A 22,953-nucleotide genomic window follows, 5' to 3' on the forward strand; every position below is an offset into this window, starting at 1 on the left:
AATACTTCCAGGGTTTTAAAAATTAGGCCTACTTAAGGCTTAGAGATAGATAACATAATTCAGGCTCCTAATTAAGCACCTCTTGAAAATGTTTTTAAAAATAGTTTACCAGTGGAACCAAGGTGATTAAAATTAACAAGTCGACAGTCTGTTCTATGCATACCAATTAGCCATTAGAATGCCCAAGTCTCCCAGACAGTAGCTGGCTCTTCAAATAAATCACTTTCGGGATAAAATATATGATCTCCAGCCAAGAGTCTATAAACATAACTATTCAATCACTTCTCAGCAATATTGACTTGGGCCACTAAATCTGGAAAGAAACAACAGGAGTCTCAAACAGCAAAGGAGTCCATCTCATTTGCCATCGTCAAAGGCTGAATGATGTCAGTACAATCAGCCAATCGGAGCACGGTGTTCTACATCTTAAACACACATGTGTCATACTTGTCTGGTTCACCCTGGTTCCTGCTTTTCTTTATTCTTTGGCCTCTGTTTTGCCCCTGGCCTATACTAGAAAACTTTTTACTAAGAAGCAGAAACTTACTCATATCTTCCCTAAATTTCCTGTCTTGATGTCCCTCAACACCTACCTAGAAAGGCTTTAATTATGGAAAACAGAACGGTGCTGTTCAATATGAAACAACTCAACCCACATCTTGATTGAAATGTGTGTGTGTGTGTGTGTGTGTGTGTGTGTGTATCTTGTTAAGGGGAAAGTGAACAGAATCGAGACTGGAGAGATAGCTCAGTTGGTAGAGTGCTTGTCCTGCAAGCACAGAGACTGGAGACTGACTTATCTAATGCACATTTTAAAAGTCAGGCATAGTAGGCCTCTTGAAATCCTAGAGCTGGGGATACAAAGATAGAGAGGTCCTTGGGGCTCCCTAACCAACCAGTCTAGCTTATCTGGTGATTTCTAGGCCAGTAAGAGATGTTGTTAAAAACAAAATATATATGTGACCTCAGGACTCCATATCCACAAGTAGTTGTGTACACACACACAAGTGCAAATACACAAATAGTACCAGTGTTCTAAACTGCAATTAGTGCTGGAAGTCTTTGTATTTACTAAAAACGCAGACAGGATGTAGAGTCTGATTGAAAAACAACCCCTACGGATCCCCAAGTCAACACAGAATTTTAACTTGGAGGACCTTGGGTGCCAAGCTAGAATACAAAAATGTAGGGTATCCTAGTGAACCCTAATGCTCAGGCCACTACAAAAAAGGCTGTTTGGAAATGGTGTCAAAATAATAACAGTAATAGACACATTATGCTCAGCTCTCTAGCATATGAGGCTGAGTTAGAACATGATAAAGGGCAGTGAATGTAGCAGCTAAGTAGTCAGGTTGTCACTCCTGCATCTCTCCAGGAGAATAATCTCAGACTATTTAAACTAAGCCTTAGTTTTCCCAACTGTAAAATGGGAATAATTATATTCATTGTGAACTGCTAAAGGTTTTGAGGGACTTAAAATAGATAACATGAGACCAGCACAAAAATTACCATGATACCTGGCACATAACCAATGTTCAGGGATTCATGGTGAAGGTACTGTTCAAGTATCCTGCCAGGTGTCAGTCAAGAATTGGAACAAATGTTCACAGCTAACCTAAGAAGCCAAGCAGGAAAAACAACAACAACAACAACAAAAAAAAAAAACAAAAAACAACAGTGCTACAAACCAAAAGACTAAGAAGCTATCCTGCAAAGCCAGGTGGTAGTGACACACGCTTGTAATCCCAGCACTTGGGAGGCAGAGGCAGGTGGATTTCTGAGTTCGAGGCCAGCCTGGTCTACAGAGTGAGTTCCAGGACAGCCAGGGCTACACAGAGACCCTGTCTCGGGGAAAAAAAAAAAAAGAAAAGAAAAAGAAAAAGAAGAAGAAGCTATGCAGCAGACTTTGACTCTTAGCTGGCGACCCAAGCTACACTGTGATACTGGCTCACACAACTGCTGAGTAGTTGTTATCATGTGTCATCACTTAGAAACAAAAATAACAATTAGTGAGGCAATTTTGAAGTGAACTGGTGGGAAATCAAGTCTTAATATCATTCAAGTAATGCCACTGAGGTGTTCTTCTATTTTAGCTTTAAACAAAACTCCTAGCATTGCTAGTGCACAACCATTGTTGGCCAACTAAGTATAAAATTGCAAATGCCATAGCAAGATGCAGGATTAGTCCAGAAAATCAGCTTATGTAATAAAAGCAGAGGTGTCATAGTGAACAGTGACGTCATCAGCATGGGTGCATTGTAAGTTACAAGTCCTCTTTAAGAACTTTCCAAGCGATGTCATGATAGAGATGCATGTGTTGATATTTCTTTATAAAATAGTGTAGCTAAGGACAATGATTTCCCATAATAGCATATATTTCAAATACCACATCTATCTCTAGAGAAAGAGAAATGTTTCAGATTAGATTACCTCAAAAGAAAAAGCTGAGAAAAATAAAAAGAGCAAGCACTTGCTACTTATATTTTGTTTATATTTAATTAACTTTAGGGATGATTTTTCAAATTCCTAAATTTCTATGCATCTCTATCAAGACTGGGCATGTTGATCAGTACAGCAAACAAGATTATGGTCCTCTGAGTGAGTACATTGACAGCAAAGGTGAGAGGAGTTGGCATATGTCACTGTGTCTAAAAACAAATAGAAAGACTTTTGGAACTAGAAGAGAGAGTTGAAACAGATTGGCAACACTGTGTTAACTTAGTACTCCTGGTATAAAACAGGGACAGCTAAAGGGAAGAGATGTCTGCATCCAAAGATGTGCGTTTCATTGGAAGATACAAAGTATCAGCCAGGTGGAATAGTGCAAGATTGGAATCCCAAGCCCTTGGGAGGCTGAGGTAGGAGGATCAGGAAGGCATTCAGGACCAGCCTGGAATAAACAATGAACCTGAGGGAGCTGGGGGAGGTGATGGGGAAAGAGGGGAGAAAGAGGAAGGGGGAGAGAGGGAGTCATAATGCCTGTCTCTTGTTTCATAAGATAGTAAGAGATAAAATTAACTTTTAGAAATCTGCAAAGTTTAGCTTTTAGATGAATAAACAAAATTGATACTATTTGCCTCTGAATTATAACATGCAATGAAGACAATGAGAGCAGAGAGTGATGAAGGCTGCATCTCAAAGTGGTCCTTCGTGAAGCATCTCTGGGAACACCAGCTCAGTGTCTTCACTGGACATAGACAAGCAGTAGTAGCCAGCGGTCTTAAGGGCCATAGCTTCAAGGACCTGGAGGGGGATCATGCCTGGCAGAGAGCACTTTGTAAAACTGGGAGGGCTTCCCCTGTGAACTATGCCAAGAGTGTGAGCTCCAACATAATTAGAGTAGAATACTTAAATTTGCTTAAAACTCCACTTACAATAACCCTTAATAGGAAAGCCTATCATCTTGCGCTCTGCCTAGGGAAAGGGGGGGGGGGGGACTTTTAATTATTTTCTTGTAAAGTGAACTGTCACTCTCGGTTATTTATACAGTTGGGGCCTAAAGCAGCACTTGTCATCACAGAGGACATGTAGGAATGCCTTTTAATTAGAAATTGGGAAATACATGTGCATATCTATACGAATGTATCTGTACAAGCAGATTTCACACAGAGAATGTAAAGTTAAAATTATTTCCTAGTCCTAACTCAGAAACTTTAAAAAGTAGTGTTTTCCCTTGTAAACATAGGACTGAGTATTACATGCGAGTAGGGAGAAAGACTACTAAAAACTGGTAACTTTAACTCTAAGTCTTTTGTGTAAACAACATATATTGTTGATGTTGTAGAAAACAGCTTCTAAGGTAAATATCACTGATGTCAAAATAATACTATTTTATCAGAACTGATTTTTTTTCTAACGGAAATCACCTAAATGACTGGTCAACACTTCTTTTATAGTAGCATTTAATGAATTCTTAATTAGGTCTCTTTTGAGAGTGAATTTTCATATACCCAAATCTCCACAAATTAGACCTCAGTAATAATTACCTCACTTAGAAAACAGTGACACAAGGGATTAAAGGAAAATTTCATTAATTATAAGTAAGAATTTCATCAGCTAGGACTATATTAAAAGAAGCTGGTGTCTCAAATACAGGGTTGGAAACAATGTTGCTTTAGAGACCATTTTGTGGAAACTCTAGATGTCGTTGTAAGAATATAACATGTTTATTAAATTGAAATAACCCTTTGGTCTAGCTATATGGGTACCAAGGGGAATCTGTCTATTTTCTTGCTTACCATGATTTGCATACCTTAAGCACAAGGGAAGAACATATTAGAAGACCTAGGTGTAAAAAAAAAAGAGAGAGTGAGGTGGGGGGAGGAGGGAAGAGGGGGAGAGAGAATAATTGTGCACAGGTTAATTTGAAACAAGATAAGGAAAAGCTCCACATTCGCATGACAATCCTACAACAGAGTGGCAGATGCTACCTCTGCTGTACTTGGTAGCAGATGGGGTTGATATAGATTGTCTTCGATCCTCAGTATCTGTTTGTTTAACGCCATCTGGTAGTTTCTCCACCACCACTCAACCATCAGCCACACTGTAGTACAAGGATCTGTCCCGGCAACAAGATCCAAAGTCAGAACAGACAGCAAGTTCCCCAAGAGCTTCACAAACCTCTGCATCCAGTGTCCCACCTGATATCAAAAGCATCTGGAGCCTTTACACACTAGTATTTTAGATCATTTGGACAAAGGGAAATGGGTTCTCTTATACGTAGATTCTTCTCTCTAGACAAGGAGACTATCACAAGTTGTTGTCTGCTGCATTACGAGACAATTGCCTCGTAACCGAAAGGTAAAGGCACTCACTCTTTGAGGTAAAACCCAATATATACAATGCTGCATCTAGTAGTACTAAGTCACATATCATGACTTAAAGAGTAAGTATGTAGCACATCTGACTTGCATCTGACTTCCCACTTTAATTCATTTAAGAATCTAGTATTGGGTGGGAAAACGGGGAGGGAAGGAGGCTGATAGGACTTTCGAGGAGTGGGGGTCCAGAAAAGGGGAAATCATTTGAAATGTAAATAAAAAATATATCGAATAAAAAAAAGACTATTCTTTAGGCTTAAATATAAAAAAAATCTAGTATTGTGTATCAATAAAGTGTTCAGCGCACCCTATGATCCATCTGAAATCCATCAAAAATATATGTAATAGGTTTAATGAGGAATGATCAGAAAGGGTGATTTTTTTGCATAAGTGGTTAGTATAAAAATATTCCTTCCCATAAAAATCCATATAAGGAATATACCTCCGCTTATTTTTTTTTTACTGTATTTAGGATTCATTTTATCTTATATAATTGACATTAGAGAAATATGCAATGATGACAATTAGACACAGCTTCTACAGAACTGTTGATCCAAACTAGCATTTGCTAAAAGTATAGTCAATGTTTTTTTCATAAACACAGTGAACTAGACCTTTTGAATTTAAATAAAACTTTTATATTCACACATAATAGATTTATTAAGCCCCGTATTTGGAGGCCAAGGAACAATCTATATTAGTCAGTTCTTTCCCTCTATCATGTGAGTCCAAGGAATTAAACTCACTTCATCAACCCACTGAGCAATCCCTCTAACCTCTAAACTCTATTCTATTTTGAATATTTACGGATAGCAGTTACATTTAAAGTAAATATCTGGGGGAAATGATTCGATAGGTTAAGTACTAGCCAGGCATGCCTAAGGACCAGAATTTGGACCACCTGAATCCTCATAAAGGTTGGGTGGGTATGATAGCCCACCTGTTTCTCCAGCCTCTGAAGGGAGAAGCCACAGGATACCCAGAACAAGCTAGCTAGCAATGCCTGCTGCATCAGCAAGCTCTGCGTTTGACTGAGAGACCCTGACTTCATCAATAAGATGGAAAAGTAACAAAAGATTGTAGAGGAAAAAGCATCAATGCTGCTTTTAAGAATTATCCCAATTTCAGGAATATTAAAAGCAAACATGCCCTGATACTGAAGCAATATATCCTTGTACAAGGTTTATCAAAATGAGGATGTACTCAATAATGTTGGAAATGTGGGTTTTTTAAACACATAATCAGAGTTAGCCACAGAAGTGCTGTGATTCAAATTAGAATTTTGCCTGTAGAGAACAGGTTTCCCTAGACATTAAATGCAATGGGGAACTGTGTATATACATAAAAACACACAAATAAGAATATTGTGGCCTATTATTTGCCAAAATGTAACCATGGACATTGCAAATTCTTCACAGTAAAGTTAGTTCCATGGAAACCAGGATGGACCCCAAATAAATGCAGGAAGTATGTAGATATGTGACCCACAGACATCAAGTACTGATTTCCCAGAAGCTGATATGAAACTTATGCACCCAATAACAGTTTTAGGTTTTTCTCTCCTATATAGCTTAAACATATTTCTGCTGCACAATTATTTTTACACGATAGCATTTTAGTGCTCAGAGCTAACTCGCCTGTAACAAAAACAAGTTTGAATTTAAACATGAATATCTTATGTTACTGTTATGCAATTTCTCTGGGACCTTCCAACATTTATGAGTGTTTGCATTAGGTTTATGTTCCATATAGTTCCATGTATCAAATTTGAAAACTCCACAGAACTAGAAAAGACTACCCAGGAACTTCACTGGGTGAACTGGATTATGCTTCCAACTCCAGGAACTAAGACCTACATATTTAACACATTGCATTACTCATCACAAATAATCTCCAGAAAAAGACTGTTTGGACTGAAAGAAAAATTAGAAAAACAACTCTTTGTTTACTAAGGGAGAAACAACTGTGGGTAAGAGGTCAAGATTCCAGAAAGAAGAGATGGAGGAGTCTCTGTTCCTAGAAAGGACAGGGCAAAAAGGAAAGAAGTGGGTGATACAGACTTGACATTCTGTCTCCCTTGGCTTCGTGCTTTAATTTCAGCTGAGACCAGAACAGCATTTAGTCTGATACGCACAAACATTTTATCCATCTGCCAAACAAGAATGGTACAAGGTTTCATTCAAAGAAATTCAGCAACGTGAATGAGCAGTTAAACTGGCTAATTTTCTGAGACAGTATCATCAAAATGAGGAGTGATTGAATTGCAAATAAAGGTGGTTTATTTGGCCTCAGGGTCCCTAGGTTAAAAGTCTCAAAGCCTCATGGGGTGATAGCTTTCTTATTGACAGAGTATAGACCTTCCTGGGGTGAGAGTCAGAGTGTGTGTGTGTGTGTGTATGTGTGTGTGTGTGTGTGTGTGTGTGTGTCCCTTTAAGGCTCCCTCTGCTGCTTCTCCACATCTTCCTATAAAGCCACAGGACTCAATATTTGGAAGTCTACTCTAATGAGCATCTATGTATCTCCCAGAAATCCAAGTTCTAAACATGAGGCACAAGTCATTCCTACCGTCTTAATACATCACAGTTGAACTAGAGTGTCAATACCTGGACCTGATGGAAGGACCTTTAAACACCACATAAACCATAACACACATTAGACTAAGGTCAGGGCTGAAGGTTCCTCTATGTTTCCTTGACTTTCTATCTTAACAAGAAAATAAGCGGAAATACTCTCTAGACTTTAGCATCTGGCTGTACCCAAGACTCCTGTGGTCTCTAACCTGTGCTCTTTTGTGTCTGTTAACTGTCACAATCGCTTCTGCTGCCTTACTCTTCAGCTTTTGCTATCTTTGATTGTTAAAGGAGCCCCTTCTCCAGCTGCACCCCTAGGCCTTCAAAGTAGCTCCTTCTTTGTGGCTCGGTAGAGTTTTAGAGAAGTCATAGATTCTTTTATGGTCCTTCTCTATGCTCCATCTTTTAGATACATAGGTCAAACTACAGCGCTTAATGTTTCAAGGAATCGTCTTAATGAAATCAGAATGAAGGGATTATGGGGAAGCACAGTCAGAATGCCTTGACAGTTCTCTACTGAAACGTTCCTCAGAGCAAGGTGTGCGAAGGAACTGTACGCGTGGTACCTGGGACCCTGGAAGAAATCAGGACCCATTGCCTCAGAGACCTGTAGGACAAGAGGACAAGTGGTTGAAAAAAGAGGGAGGTGGGGCTGATTCATGACAAAGTCACCAAATTACTTTACTGAATGACAGTTCCATAAGTAACCAAATAATGCTTTTCTTAATTCAAAGCCCCATTTCAGACCAGTTATAGAAAGCCATTTTCTTGACTTTACAATGACAAAAAAAATTTTTTTATTATTTTAGAACCACTTAAACTATTTATCTGAAGGTTCTACTTCCTGAAGCAGCTCTACCCAAGCTTCCAGCCTCTGTATTGAATCCATTTCTGTGAAAATGGCGGAAAGAAATGGGGTGCTGTGGGGACAGCAGAGCCACAGACACACAAAGGATAGGCAGACCCCACACTTCACTAGCCTCCAGTCTTGCCCTGGGTACTTGTCTATCTTTTGATAACTGACTTTGTTCATGTCATCTCTTTTTTTCCCCAGATACCTTTATCAATGAATGTGTCAACCTTTCTGGCATACGACCAGCCCACAATAAGTTACTGTGGGGTCCATCATGAACTCCTCTCCCATAAGTCCTTTGAAACGAATGCACAGGAAGACACGATGGAAAGCCACTTAGAGACTGAGCTGGACTTGAGCACAATCACGTCAGCCGGCCGCATCAGCGACCATAAACCACAGCTGGCCTGACCGAGCTGAGCAGTAGCCCAGGCTTGCTACCCAACTATAACCTCAACCGCAGAAAGAGGAGAATCTGTTCATTGCAACTCTCCAGTACAAAACAAAAGCAACGCTCCCCTGTTCAAATAAACAAAATTCTAAGATTGGTTTCATGAAATAAAAGAAGACATGAATTGTTTCAAGTCTATACTTTGTAACTAGCTAAGTTGTGCAGTATTTTTTTGACTTTGACAGAGAATGACCCTGAAAAAAAAATCATTTTTTTTCCAAAACTCATCCTACCTATGTGTAAAAAGAAAATTGTACAGCGCTAATGTATTTTTCATATTATAAAGTTTCAATTCTAGGAACAACTGTATGTGCAGTACCGTAATTTAATCATGCTTTATTTTACAAACTTTACACCTTTCAGTTTCTAAAATTTTAAATTAACAAACATTATTTCTTGTGTTCTTGAGAGTTACTTGGTTTTGTAGGGGCCATTTTGTTACTGCATTTGTGCCCAGAAACCTTGACTCTGAAATCTGTGCTGTGCCGACAATGCACGATTTTTTATCATTACCATGCTTACTGCATAGAATTTTATCTACTTGTTCCAGAGATAATACATTAACCAAAAGAAGGTTTTAATTGTTCAGAGGTGTAAGAGGTTCTTCAATTACATAGACAGGTCTTTCTTATAAATGAAAAAAAAAAAATCAGATTTTTTTTAACAGTTCTTTTAAAAGACTTAACTGTTGCCTTGAAGTACAGCCTAGTTTCTAAGCGGTGAAATGTAATGATAAAAAGGAATATTTTAACAAAATATTTCCGAACAAATGACTCATTATTTCATTCTTTTGAGTAACCACTGTTAAGGGTAGGGGAAAGCATGGACCAAACATCACTGGAAACAAAGGTCGTAACCACAGCAACAGACTTCTATATGCTTCAAAGGTGCAGCTAAAGTGACAAAGAAAAACCCCTGTTACATCTCCCCCGTTGTCAGACCAAGGTGGGAGGATATGGTATAATTGTACAGTAGCAATTTTTTCTCTTAATTAACCCAAAGTGGTTTATCTAAAAATAACCACGAGTCACTTCAAACTGTGCCTGGTTCTTAAGGCAAGTTTTCATCTGGAAGGTGAAACTATATTTGGGGAACATCTTGTAAGAAAAATAAAGATATTTTTCTTATTGTGTGCTGCAGCTAAGAAAGAACTTTATACATCTGGTTCTTTCAAGATAGATGTGCTGGAGCAGAGAAAAGTCACTACAGAATAGACTGTTCCTTTTTTCATGTTGTTGTTGATTTGGTAATTCATCTACAAATTATCCGAAACAATAACGAAGAGGATGTTGGCCGCTGTCAATCTAATTCGCATATTGGTTGTGTGATTGTGCTTTAAACTGAATTCAAATCAGATAATGAAAACCTGTTCTTCTCTACAGCTAAAATGACCATTCGTTTCTGTCATCTACCTGACAGGTTGTTATTGGAAATATTAAGATTGTTCGTGGTAACCACACATTCCCTTTTTTGGTTTTATTTTGTTTGGTTTGTTTTTAAAGAACGTTTGGATATAAAACCACAACTGTGAATCGTTATGTGAGGAGAAACATTTTTTTCTTTATGGTTTAACTTACATTCATGACATCAAAAGCAGAGAAAGAAAACATCAATCTAACAGGTCAGTCAATCAAAAACAGTAGAGACAAGGTTAGTGAAAAGCATTGTCAAACTGAATTTCTTCACCTCCTAAGAAATACTTTCTATATGCACATAGTTTCACACAGGTCGGGTCACAGCTAATTTTATAGTATCACCAGAAAGGAAGAAATTCACAATTGTGAAGCAAATTTCTGTTGAAAGAAAAAGGAAGCAAACTATTGGAAGAAGCAAATATTAACTTTAATGTAATGACAACTGTCACCGTACTTGTATCAAATATTTAGCATTCCAGAGTTTGTAACATATTTTGCATAAATTATTTGCTATTCAATATTTTTGTTATGTAAGTCTAATTTTAACCTTAATTGTTTTCCAGTTTCTCATTTCTTTGCAATGTGTTTTCTGAATGTTCTTGATCCTTACACTGAGACTTAGCTCTGAACATTGAAACTGGGTTACAAATTCATTCTTTGTAAGTCTGAATCAAATGGAGAATTTTTATTATAAAAAAAAACAAAATGTCATTTGCAACTTTTTCATTAGAAATCATTCTCCCAAAGATTTAAAAAAAAAAAAGCATTAATTTGTAAGACTGAGCAACTTTCAGATTTTCCCAGATGCTTTTAAAGTTGACAAATGACCTTTTAAAAAAACCTTAAGGTTCCAAAGGAGCCTTACAAATGTATATAACACCCGTGATTTCCTGATGCAAACCACTAAAACATCTTTAATATATTATATTTACAAATTCTTTGAGAATTCTCATATGTTCATACACTGTATTCCAGCCATATTCATCCTTAACTCATCCCCTAACTCTCCGACACCCACCCCCGCATGTGTTTCCAGGCCTCTCCCAACCTTTTATGCTTTTGATAGATCCAACCTACTGAGTCCAGCTTGTGTTACCCGTGGACACCTGGGTGGGGCCCTCAACTGGAGCATGGGAGATCCACCAGGAACCACACTCCTAAAGACAACCCTGAGTTTCCTCCCCTACTAGATGTTCCTCAAGATTTTCATTTCATCAACAGGGGACTATCAATTGCGGACAATCACCTTGGAACTGTCGCTGGGATTATTCTGTGCCCTTGGCTAATGATAAGGCAGCTAACAACCTATGAATTCTGAGATCTTTCATATTTGACATTAAGTCCAGAAGGTCTTGAAATAAGTAAGAGAGGTAGCTGAAGTTAAAGTCTGCTAGAAGAGGTGTTAGAACACATATGAAGCCTTTGTTAACTTGTATCAAAAATTTTTGTTATTTATAACTTCTCTTTTTCAGCATTTACCATTCTCCCATTTCTCTGTCCAACCACCTGCCAAACCCCTGCGTTCTCCTTCATGGCTACTGTTCAACTCTCTAAACAAAAAAAGGAGCTGTTTGCCTGCCTATTGCAGTTGAGAACTGCAGTCTGACCCATCACCATTACAATAGCAGCTAAAGCCAGGCAGGGTTTTAAGGTTTACAGATCCCATGAATTGTCTCATCCTGTGAAGATACATTCAGGTCCCATGAGTTGAGACTCATCCGAGGACACAGAGCGGATGTCCAGTGATGGGCGGAACCTCTCTCAGAGCCCAGAGGTTGTTTTTTCCATCACACTAAAATCTCCCCCATCTCTCCAGCCAGAGCCAGAGAACTCCCAGAGATGACAGACAGAAGACATTAGTGTGTCATTTGGTAAGCTCTAATTCAACATTAAGTCTGTACAGTATATGAGTCTCTGCAGACAAGATTCTAGGTTTGCTTGTGATGATGATTTAGTCAGGGAGTACTAAAGCCACACATTTAATACACAGGTCGTTTGTAAGCGGATAGCTCCTCCCTCTCAAGATGTGAGCCAGGCAGGCCCTAGAGTGCAGAGGAAAAACAAGAGGCACCAAAGGAGAAACTCAACACTGTCCACACTGAGATCACTTCCGTGGTTGTAAAACTGTGCATAATAAAGAGCTCCTCATGCAGTCAACTGACACAAGCTTGGTTCAGAGTTAACGAGAAAGACTTTTTTTTTTTCTTTTTGTGTTTTTGGCAAGATTATTTTTTTTTTAAACCATGAATTCTTTTCTGGAAGAACTATCATAATAAAGCACTTTTTTCATTTGTAAGAAAGATAAAATATCAGTTATTCAAACAGGCATGGATACCAAAAACTATGACAGGCTGGGAATATTAAGGGGTTTATCATCTCTTCATCTCCGTTTCCTCCAGGATGGTTCTAGAAATCTCATAAAACCAGCAAGGCTTTTAATATATATTATATTTTGGAAAGCAATATAAGCCGAATTTAACACTCAAGAAAACATAACCCAGTCTGAACTCAGATCTGTCTGCTTTCAGAAACTGCTTAGAAATTGCAAAATTTATTTTGCAAAGATATTTTCTAAAATAAACTGTTTAGGAGAGTAAAAATACACTTAGTTTTGACTATTCCTGACTGGGAGACAGATACCCACTCTCAAACTAAATGTTAAAAATAAGTAAAGAAACTGAACGTATGAAAACAGAGAACTGGTAGGAACCGGCAGGAGCCGGTAGGAGCCAGTAGGAGCTGGTAGGAACTGGAAGAAAGAAAATCAGATGCTTGGGTAGGGAGCACATGGTCAGGAAGATGCAGGGAGCCTGGCCAGGTATCAGGCAATTCTCAAGAGTCGATCTCGTAACTTTGTATGTGTATGTTTGAGCATGTGTGTCTGTGCATGCATATGTGTGTATGTTTGTGTGTGTGTGCTCATGCGTGTGCATGCATGAATACATGTATAAGTCAGAGCTCAACCTTGGATGTATCTCTTCAGCTGTTGTCCTTCTTGGCTTGGGAGACAAAGTCATTGGAACCCTAAGAGAATCCTAGTGTGATAGACTGGTTAGCCAGCAAGCTGTGGGGGGATCTACAGCTCTGCGTTCCCACCAGCACGCCCATCATTTTTACATGGGGATGATACTCATGTGCCCAGACATGTACAGCTCCACTTTACCAACTGAGCTGTCTTCAAGCCCCACTTCCAAGGCTACCCTGAAGAGTTTCTCGTATTGAGTAGCAGTCTAACATGTCAGAGCTCATGAACAGGCTTACATTCCTAACGGGTTGGCTTTGTAGTGTGAATTCAGATAAACTACGGCAACAGTAAATGTTTCCAACTGCATCCGTTACCACAGGGGCTCACCACAGCTACACCTAAGTTGAGATGCCAAGCACAGGTGATCCAGGATCCATGCTTTAAAGACTGTAACATCGCCATGAGGGTGAGGTAGGCTGGCAACCAGCCGCTGTGCCGTGACTAGAAAATACAGTGGGGAAACTGTTTGGAGAATTTATCAGCAAACAAGCACCAGAAGGCTGACCATTTATTTTTTTAATAATGTTCTGTGACCTGCATAAGATTTTATTGTGCAGTTAAAAGGCAGCTATATTTATTTTTTTTTGAAAAAGTAGAGTTAAATTCACATGTTAAAAGGTCTATAGTTGGTTGCCATTATAAGGACATTGGGTGCACCAGCTATCCAGGATTTACTGAATTTTCAAATTCCTTCCTTCTAAGATTTATAGGTTTCTTTTCATATATTCGACTTCCTACAAAGCTGATTGACATTTTTGTACATGTATAAATCAGATTATATTTTGAATGCACAGGAGAGCCTGTAAATAAAGGATCCTTGCAACAACAACAACTAAAACCCTTTGGTTTCTGATCTGAACTACCACTAATTCAAGTTATCTGTAAGGAAACTGATCTCCGTGCATCTTCGGATGTATGATTCAATCCCAGTACCATGTCACAGGGAATGCCCCCCCACCCCCACCCCATCCCGTGCCATCTTAGGCTCTGATTATACATATTATACATAACAAAGTTGTGTCCAAGTTCTAAAGCAATCTACACAAAGGATCCCTGGCACTCAGTCTTTCTTACTGATTTTAATCTGGATTAATCTGAAAAGTCATATACAGCAAGACTACATAAAGTTGAGAGTTTTATATTGACTTGTTTGAACTTTTGTCAACTACCGTATCCTCGACGTTATTGAGAGGCTTCAAGTGGCCAGACTTACTGAGTCATGACCTCTGAGACAATGCATAACAAATGCACTGTTAATACAGTGCTTGGGTACCCTGCCAAGGGATGGCATCTAGAAAAAACATTGATCCAATGATTTTTTTAAATCATTTTTTCATGTCATTATATCATCTTTTATTCTAATCTGAAAGTATTAGCCCTATGCTTTATTGTGTAGCTGTGCAAGCCTAGTTTCCCAAGCCCTGCTGAACATATGTCTTGAAGAGAGGAATTTAAAGCAAAGGGTAATTACATGGAAGTCACCAGGGGAATTTCCCACAAACTGTTGTTTGAAGATTTGGCTCCAGTAACCCTCACAACAGGCAAATTTGAACCTGAGAGCTACTTTACTTCATAGTTACTTTTCTGGGTATTGATACAACGGTTTAAAAGACGGCAACAGAGAGAGAGGCAAGGATGCATTTCTAGAGATCCCTGTCCAGGTTCCCTGGGTGGTGGCCAGGTCCCCACTGAGATAAAAGAGTCCCAATAGAAAATGACTGTCCTTGGACCTTGAGGCTCCCCCAGGGCAGGTCAGTTCTGCAGAGGAGACTTGTCTTCAAAGGCATCGGTGCCTTTTATTCATATGATAAGAGGAACTGGGGAAATTTTCCTCTTAGCTGGAAAATTTCATTCCCCAATGGCTTGGCATCGTGAATTGGTACCATGTATGAAGCAGTGGACATTGTGCTCTCGCCTCTTCTGGAAGCCACCTTAGAAATGAGTGTTGGAGAGAGTAAATACTCAGGACAGGGGTTCAGAACTTGTGAGTTCAGTAGTAGAGTATTGGAGGGTTCCTATCCAGACTGTCAGACTCAGAGGGCGTGTGCCACATATCCCAAATGCATTTTAAAACAAGAGAGATGATTTGACACAGTACAATTAAGCTTGTATGTGTTTAGTTAGGGTGTTAAATGTGACCCCAAAAAAAGTATTCATCATTCCAATTTAGAAAATTACATTCTGTAAAGATATTCTTGAAATCCCAAATTAGTGTCTTAATGGAAACAAATGTCACTCTCCTCTTGAGGGTTTATGAATTATTTCCTTACAAAATAAATCAATAAGGTGGCTCAACAGGCAAAGGCACCTTCCTCCAAGCCTGACACCTAAGTTCCATTCCTGGAACCCAAGTGATACAAAGTAGGAACTGCCTGTTTAAGTCGTTCTCTAATCTTACACTACTCACAAATTACACACATACACGCACACACACAATATTCATGCACACATACATATACCCACCCACAGATGTGTACAATCATATACATCTGTACATACAAACATACCACACAGACATACCTAACACCCATGTATGTGTACACACATACAAATACATAGCACACACACACAAAAGGAAGGAAAGGAAAAAAAGTTACCAAAAAATCCTTCCCCAAAGATAAATATGCAAAATATATTTGTATCTTCATTTCTAAACATCTAAGCTCTATTTTAAAATTACAACCCAAATGTAAGCAATTATCCATTATTACTTTTAGCTGACAATAAAAATGAAGGCTACTATAAAATCAAAATTTTATGAATAGTTAATAAAGTAACCAAGGACAATTAATGAGTAGAAAATATCAATAATCTAGCGTCATAAAATTTCAGACAGCAAGCATGTCAATTGGGTTGTAGAGGATTTCCCATGAAACATTTATTGTGAAAATATTCTATTTGTTTTGACTTTTATTTGTTGAGACTGAGTCTCACTCTCTGTAATTCAGGGTGTCCGAGAACTTGCCATGTATTCTAGGCCTGCCTCAAACCCATGGCAATCCTCCTGTCTCAGCCTTCCAAGATCTGAGATTAGAGGCATGAGCCAACACACCTGGTTCACAGAAATATCCTTTCTTTGTATTAATACTGACAAGCGAGAAGGGGTCTTGAAGTATGCTGCAGAAAAAGGATCATCAGTGAACCTGCAGACTCTGACTATTATATACATTTAATTCATGATTTCAAGAAAAAAAAATAAATGTGAATAAGGTAAAGGTATTTTTCAACTTCTTTTAAATCTCCCATTTTCAAGTCTTTCTCAGTCTGTTATTCATAATGATTCTTAAGGAATGCCTTGATGACACTTGTGTTTCCAGCAGCTTTGTATTAAACTAGAGCTGTCTCCATTTCTCCCCAAACTTTCAACAATAACAACACACACACACACACACACACACACACCGCAATATCTCTAGGAACTGCTATTAGTATTTTAATCTAAAACACTATCTGAGCATGCAACATCATCAACATGTCTGTCTACTAAACCATGGTGACTCACACCTATGGGCGGCTGTGACTGGCAGAACAGGGCTGTACATCTAAAGGGATTCATACTCCAGCAAATGAAGACCCTCACCACATCTGCTCGCTCTGGTTCCACTGCCATGGTACATGGGCTTCATCCAAAATACCTGGGATGATTCTGCTTGTGAACTGCAAACGTCTTCCCAGCATTGGGGCTGAAGATGTGAGAGACAACAGAAGAGGACAGGAAAGCAAGGCAAGAGGTGAGTGGGGGGGTTGGGGGGATTCTGAGTCAGATCATAGGCCATAAATAAGCCTCAAAATGATTAAAACAACTGTGCCACCAAACGCCATTGGCAGCAGCCAGTGAAGATGCTGAGAAAAGGAACACAGGTATTTGTGCTTTTAAAAATCTCCACATAAAGGCTATCCATGGGGGGCGGGGGGGGGGGTGTGGACTCTCTTCTGCATTCATTTTATCTTTAAATTTGATGTTTCATGTATTAATTTCCATTTACCAGACAGTATTAGCTGTCTTTCAATAGCTTGATCGAAATACCCAAAATAACAATTTAAATGGAGGCAAGATTTATTTTGGCTTACGGTGTCAGAGAGTTCAGTCCACAGTACTCGATTCCATTGGCTCTGGTTTTGTGGGGAAGCTGATCTCAGGGCATCAGAAGCATGTGGCTGAGGCTGCTCTGTTGTGTACAGAAAGATATGGACAAAGGTGGGGAGGGGTCCAGGGCAAGATAGAGTCTCCAAGGACAAGATGTTCATGACCCAGTACCTCCATCTATGTCCCTACATACTGAAGTCACATTCAGTTCCCGAAATATCACCACCACAGGAGAAATAGCCCTCCTACATGGGCTCTCAGGGGACAGGAGGCACTTCATATCTGAACTATTACAGGCATCCTTTAAACTTCTGTTGGTTTGGTTCTCTCTTCATCAAACAAGTTCTCAAACCCAACATTGTGTTTTCTGTTGGGCTTTTCACAGTCAGCCCTTGTTATATACACCATTACTTTGTGGGGGGTTGGGTTGCTTTTTATCTTTTCATGCCTCTGAATTGCAGTTATGGGATTTAAAAAAAAATGAACTTGATATGGCACGTTGGTACTACCACTAAGAATGAGAAGACCCTCCCCAATATTCTGTTTTTCATACAGCAGAAATGTAGTTTGGGGCCACTTCTTTTTAACCTTTTAGCTTTTAAGCTGAATGGTTTTTCAGATAAGCTAAAATCATGTTTTCTACAACTAAAAATATTAATATTGCGATTATGAAAATGTGACTTTGTTGTCGTGTCCTTACTTTGGAACCAGACTTGGGACACTTGACTGTACTCAATAATTCCCACCAAAAGGAATGTATACTTGTTTCTTGAAAGAACGACTTGAAACCATACATTAGCAAAGTAACAGAACAGATCACAATGGGGTCAGTTCAAAGAAACAGACAAAGAAAGAACACTCTTTTGAGTATTTCATCTTCATTAATCCATCTGTTAACTATTCTTGTTATTATGGATAATAGGATAGCAAGAACTCTAAGGAATTAAGTAATGTTGTCTTTGGCTTAAAAAAAAAAAACAAGAAAAAAATCAGAGAATATTAGGCTAGTAAAATATGGAGCCAAGGATTCAAAAACAAGTGATGGCTATATTGATAGAACAATCCCCACTAACAGCCGACCTGGTGTCTACCTCATGAGCAGCACTCTTGAATTTAAGATCTCTACATTTGATTGGAGTTCAAACATTTGCCATGTTTGTTTGCTTGTTTTCAATTCTACTCTGTGTATGCTCCAATTCTATCAAGGGTGTTCTTTCTTTGGTGGGGACAAATGAAGCATTATCAATTCTCAGTGGGAATAACTCTTAGTGGAGGCTTCCAATAAAGTATTAATAATCCATTCTGAAGGCTAACTCAGGTAAGCATGCCAGTTTAATATGATTGTGTGCATTGAACAAAAGGACTTCTCAGAAGCTAACCATTAAAACGCATCCATCCGCTGAAAACGGGCTGCTCTTTGGCTTCATGTAAAACTGATTCACTTTCTCTTGTTTTTCAGACACTTCACTCTTTAGGGTAAGTACGGGGGAACACTAGCCAGAATTTTTATTCTGCAAACCCAGTTCTTCTGGTAGTTACACTCTACTTAATAAGGAAGCTAACAGAAAATGTAGCTAGAAGTCCAGATCCGACTCATTTCAGGGACAGAGAGGAGTCAGGACCTCAACTCAAATTTACTTCAGAGTTATCGTCATCAAAATAAAACAGTTTTATAAACATGTGGTGTTTGACAATGCTTAGGGCTATTTCTTTCTCTGTTTTTCTATTAACCCTTTCCTTTAAAGGCATTTTCAAATAGATATAATTCAACTAAGGAAGAAAAGAAGATGCTTAAGCAGGTACTTTAGTTCTTCCTAACTTTTTTGGGGAGAGGGGGGGCGAGGGAGGAAGGTTGCGGCTAGTAGTTCAGGCTGGCTTGAAGCTGGCAACAGAGTCCCCAACACCCTGCCTCAGGCTCCTGATGCTGGCCACACATGAATGGGTTATCCACATACTCTTTTAAAAAGTTAAAAATGTATTTATTGAGTTTTTCTTATCACATGGAGTATATGTAATTATCTTCAGTGGTGTGAGCTACAAATTCTCATTCACAAATATCTGGTGCATTTGTTTTGACACAGAAATGGTCTCTGTGTGTTGATCTGTGTACATGGGTGCATATGTATGCAGCTCTGCATGCGTTCTCTCTCTCTCTCTATCTCTATCTCTCTCTCCCCCTGTACTCCTCATCCTTTGTGTGTGGGTATCTGTGTGTGGATGTGGATGTGTGTGGATGTGGATGTGTGATGTGTATGTTATGTGTGTGTGTGTATGTGTGTGTATGTGCATGTATCAACATCTGGGTCTCCCTCAAATGCTTACTCCTTTATTTTTCAGACATGGTCTCTCACTTTTAGCCACTGAACGTGGCAGTCACAGCCTGGACTGATCAGCCATCAAGCCCTAAGGATCCAACTTTTCCCAATAACACACACTCTTCACTTGGGGTCCATTCATAAAGCCCATCACTGTTGGCGTTTAAGTGAGTGGTAGGTGTCCAGATTTGTATCTTCACACTTGTATAGTAGTTGTGTTTATTGTCTGAGCCATTTCCTTGGCACAATTCTGTGTTGTTGTTTTTTTTAATTTAAATTAACCAAGTATTTATTTATTTATGTGGCCCTTACTATAACATGCCAAGGGCCAGGATAGCAAAGGGATGCACTGCCTGAAAGTCAGTAAGGAAGCATGACTTACTTCAGTGTTTGTAAAACTGAAGCTTGCTCAAGATGCTACAGGAGGCAGGCAGAGAAAGAACACTGAGCTCTGCTGGGAAGCGACGGGAGAAGAACCCTAGAGTAAACGTTATCAAGTTCCTGGATGGTGGCAACCACAGAAGTCATATATGACAGGCAGGTACCACCCTTTGCCTCCTACTGAGGGTCTCGAGGTATATGTCTGTGAGAACTAAATTCTGAAACCCCGGGACCATGTTTTCTTTGCCAAGGATTCCCCTAACACAGCTATCTAGTAGCTTCTGAATTGAAGCTTCAAAAATTACCATGACTGCTGAGCAGTCGTGTGCAATTCTATTAACTAAATGAAAAGAGTAATTAAATTATTAAATAACAGTGAATTGTCTAAAGGGTTTTTTTCCTTCATTTTATATTTAAAATGCCCATGGCTTTTTATATTCACTATTTACATAAATATAATATATATTATATTTTTACATGTATGTTTAAAATGCCAGGCTATGTCAAATATCCTGCTCTGATTCTTAGTTTAGGATTCTGTTAGGGTGTGGTATCAAAAAATGTGTGTTGACCTGTGTGCCTATGTGGTTTAAGTCTTCACTACCAACTGGTTATGGCATAAAACTTATAAAAGTGAGTGAAAATTATATTATATGTAGAGCCTTCTGTATGTTATTTCACTACAAGGAAATGGTTTCAAAAGGAGAGGGGGGGGTTCACATCAAGCAACAGGTACACTCATATAGATCGTGTTCTCTATTATTAACTTTGAGCAGTTCTCCTTAGCAAACATCTCTTTTATAAGAATAACATTATTCCCATAAGTGAGATTACACATGGTTGTGAGGCAGCCAACGTGAGTTCTAGGAACCTAACTCACACATCCTCTGGAAAAGTGGCAGGCACTCTTAACCACTGAGCCCTCTATCCAGTCCCTGTCAATAGTTTTTAAGGGGCATGGAAGCCTGGTCTCTAATTTGTTAGTGACTATAAACTACATCGTGACAGCCTTTAGTCTCTGAAGTGTCACAATCGATCTTCTAAATGCCAGTCAAGAAACATCAGAACTCTGGGAAACTCTAGTTTATAAGGAATTCACTGGGGATGGGGAGCCGTTGGGATGAATATGCAGTACTGACATTTCTACTTCTCAATGGACCTAAGTGGAGCAGGATAGGATGGGAATAACCAATAACTAGGCAAACAGTCTCTAGAAAGACTGAGAGATGCTAAATGACCTCCATGGAGCTGGGTGTGGTGCCCACCTGCTATCCCAGCATTTGAGGGATTAGTGCAAGGAAGGCACTGAGTTTATGACCTGCCTAGGCTACAGGGTCAGAACTTGTCCTCCAAACAAAATGCTCTCCACCTGCCAGCCAGAGCTTGGGAGCTGACAGACTGTGACACTATCAGAATTTCCCGTCTAAATGGTCTCCACCATTCCCCTTCATGACTGTGCCCACCTCTCATACTTTCCAGAGACCTGGGACTTTCCAGGGACCTGTGGACATTTAAGGGACATCTCCCTTAAAATGACTACATGATTACTTTAAACTAATAATCATAAGGAAATGGGACATATTCATTTCTGTGGCATTCCTCACAGTATATCAAGCCTGCTATGAATTTCATCCTCCAACCACCCACCCACCCCCTTTTAAAACGTTTGATGTAATGAAAGTCAGGATGTAAATCATGAAGAGAAAAGGAACATGGAAATGTGCTGGACATGGGTAATGGCCTATAGGGAAGAAGGGTCGGCACAGATGATCGTTGGTCAACTGAACAGCATGAGTGCAGACCTTAAATCACTCCATGGCTCCATGGCAGGCTATAGGTGACCCTGGCAGAAAAGTAAACAAATGACAATAAAGAGTCCTTAAACAGAAGAAGGGAAATAGCCTATAGTTCTGCACTATTCACTCCTCCTGCCCATGCTTCCGCCATGCCTTCCTTTCCTGCTTGAGTTTAACATACACCATACACACGTGTTCCTGATACAATGAGGACAGCAAAACTGGGGAGCGACAGCTGCACATCGCCCACGGCGAATATTCCAATATTATAAAGACTTTTTCTTAGTTTACCAGGGGCCAAAGAAGGCCAGATTGAATTCAAATATCAGCTTATTCAAGCAAACCTGGGTTGCAAAGTGAGTCTTTATTTTAGGCAAATAGAATATACCGAGCTTAAGAAAATTTTGACCTGACACAAAAGTCCTCTTTGACAAAGACCCTTTGATGCTTGCTATAAAAGCAGTTCTTAGCCTGCTAGCCATTCTGCATTAGAACTTCCATGATACCTTGAGAATAATCAAAGGCCAGGTTTTACATAGCCGTGTGTGTGACATTCCATAAAGATCCAGTAATGTATGGGAGGGGATTGCTTTTCAAATCTTCTCAGTATTTATTATGAGATTATTTTTGTCAAATCATTGCACAGTTAAAAAGCTGCTTGTTGGAGTGTATTATAATACAGTTACTATACAAGGAGGTCCTTATAATTACTGGAAGGAATGGCAGAAAAATAGAAATCCTTGGTTGGACATCCCTACCTCTCCACAGACTCATGGTACCCCAAACAACACACCAGTCTACTCAGTAATACCACTATAATTTATTAATAAAAAGAAGGTATCCACACGATGTACCCATCACTGATTATAATATTCCCAGATGGCCGGTTTCTTACCAAAGCATTTAAGCCATTTCATTTCAGAAGAAAAATGACTTAGAAGTAAGAGTCCTGGTTAGCAATGAACTAAGTCCAAGCTATTCAGGCACAGTGTTTCAATCACTTCGGTATTTTTACCCTCAAAAAAAAAAAAAAAATGTGTGCCAGTAATGAGGCATGAAAAGCTATTAACTGAACCATTCACACATCAAATGGATGTTGTTGTCAGTTTGTTCTCTCAATGGAAATAATGAAAAACTGATTTATTTATAACTAGTAATTATGATAACACACCTTCATTTTCCTTCATCTCATTATAGTATAGATACATAGTGATTATCTTATATCATACCAACCTAAAAC

The 22,953-nt window shown here is 39.1% G+C and overlaps 2 protein-coding genes across 2 annotated transcripts in view; one reads left to right on the forward strand and one right to left on the reverse strand.

Annotated features, from left to right (window-relative positions):
• Positions 1 to 8,654, forward strand: part of Lrrtm3 (leucine rich repeat transmembrane neuronal 3) — a 204,315-nt gene extending 195,661 nt beyond the window's left edge. Inside the window, exon 3 of the mRNA XM_052164326.1 lies at positions 8,445 to 8,654. Coding sequence (XP_052020286.1) covers positions 8,445 to 8,654 — 210 coding nt within the window. The remainder of the gene's footprint in view (positions 1 to 8,444) is intronic.
• Ctnna3 (catenin alpha 3) overlaps positions 1 to 22,953 on the reverse strand; it is a 1,484,299-nt gene that overhangs the window by 1,087,262 nt on the left and 374,084 nt on the right. The window lies entirely within an intron of this gene.

This window comes from Apodemus sylvaticus, chromosome 19 (genome assembly GCF_947179515.1).
Source record: "Apodemus sylvaticus chromosome 19, mApoSyl1.1, whole genome shotgun sequence".
In the NCBI taxonomy this organism is placed as follows: Eukaryota; Metazoa; Chordata; class Mammalia; order Rodentia; family Muridae; genus Apodemus; species Apodemus sylvaticus.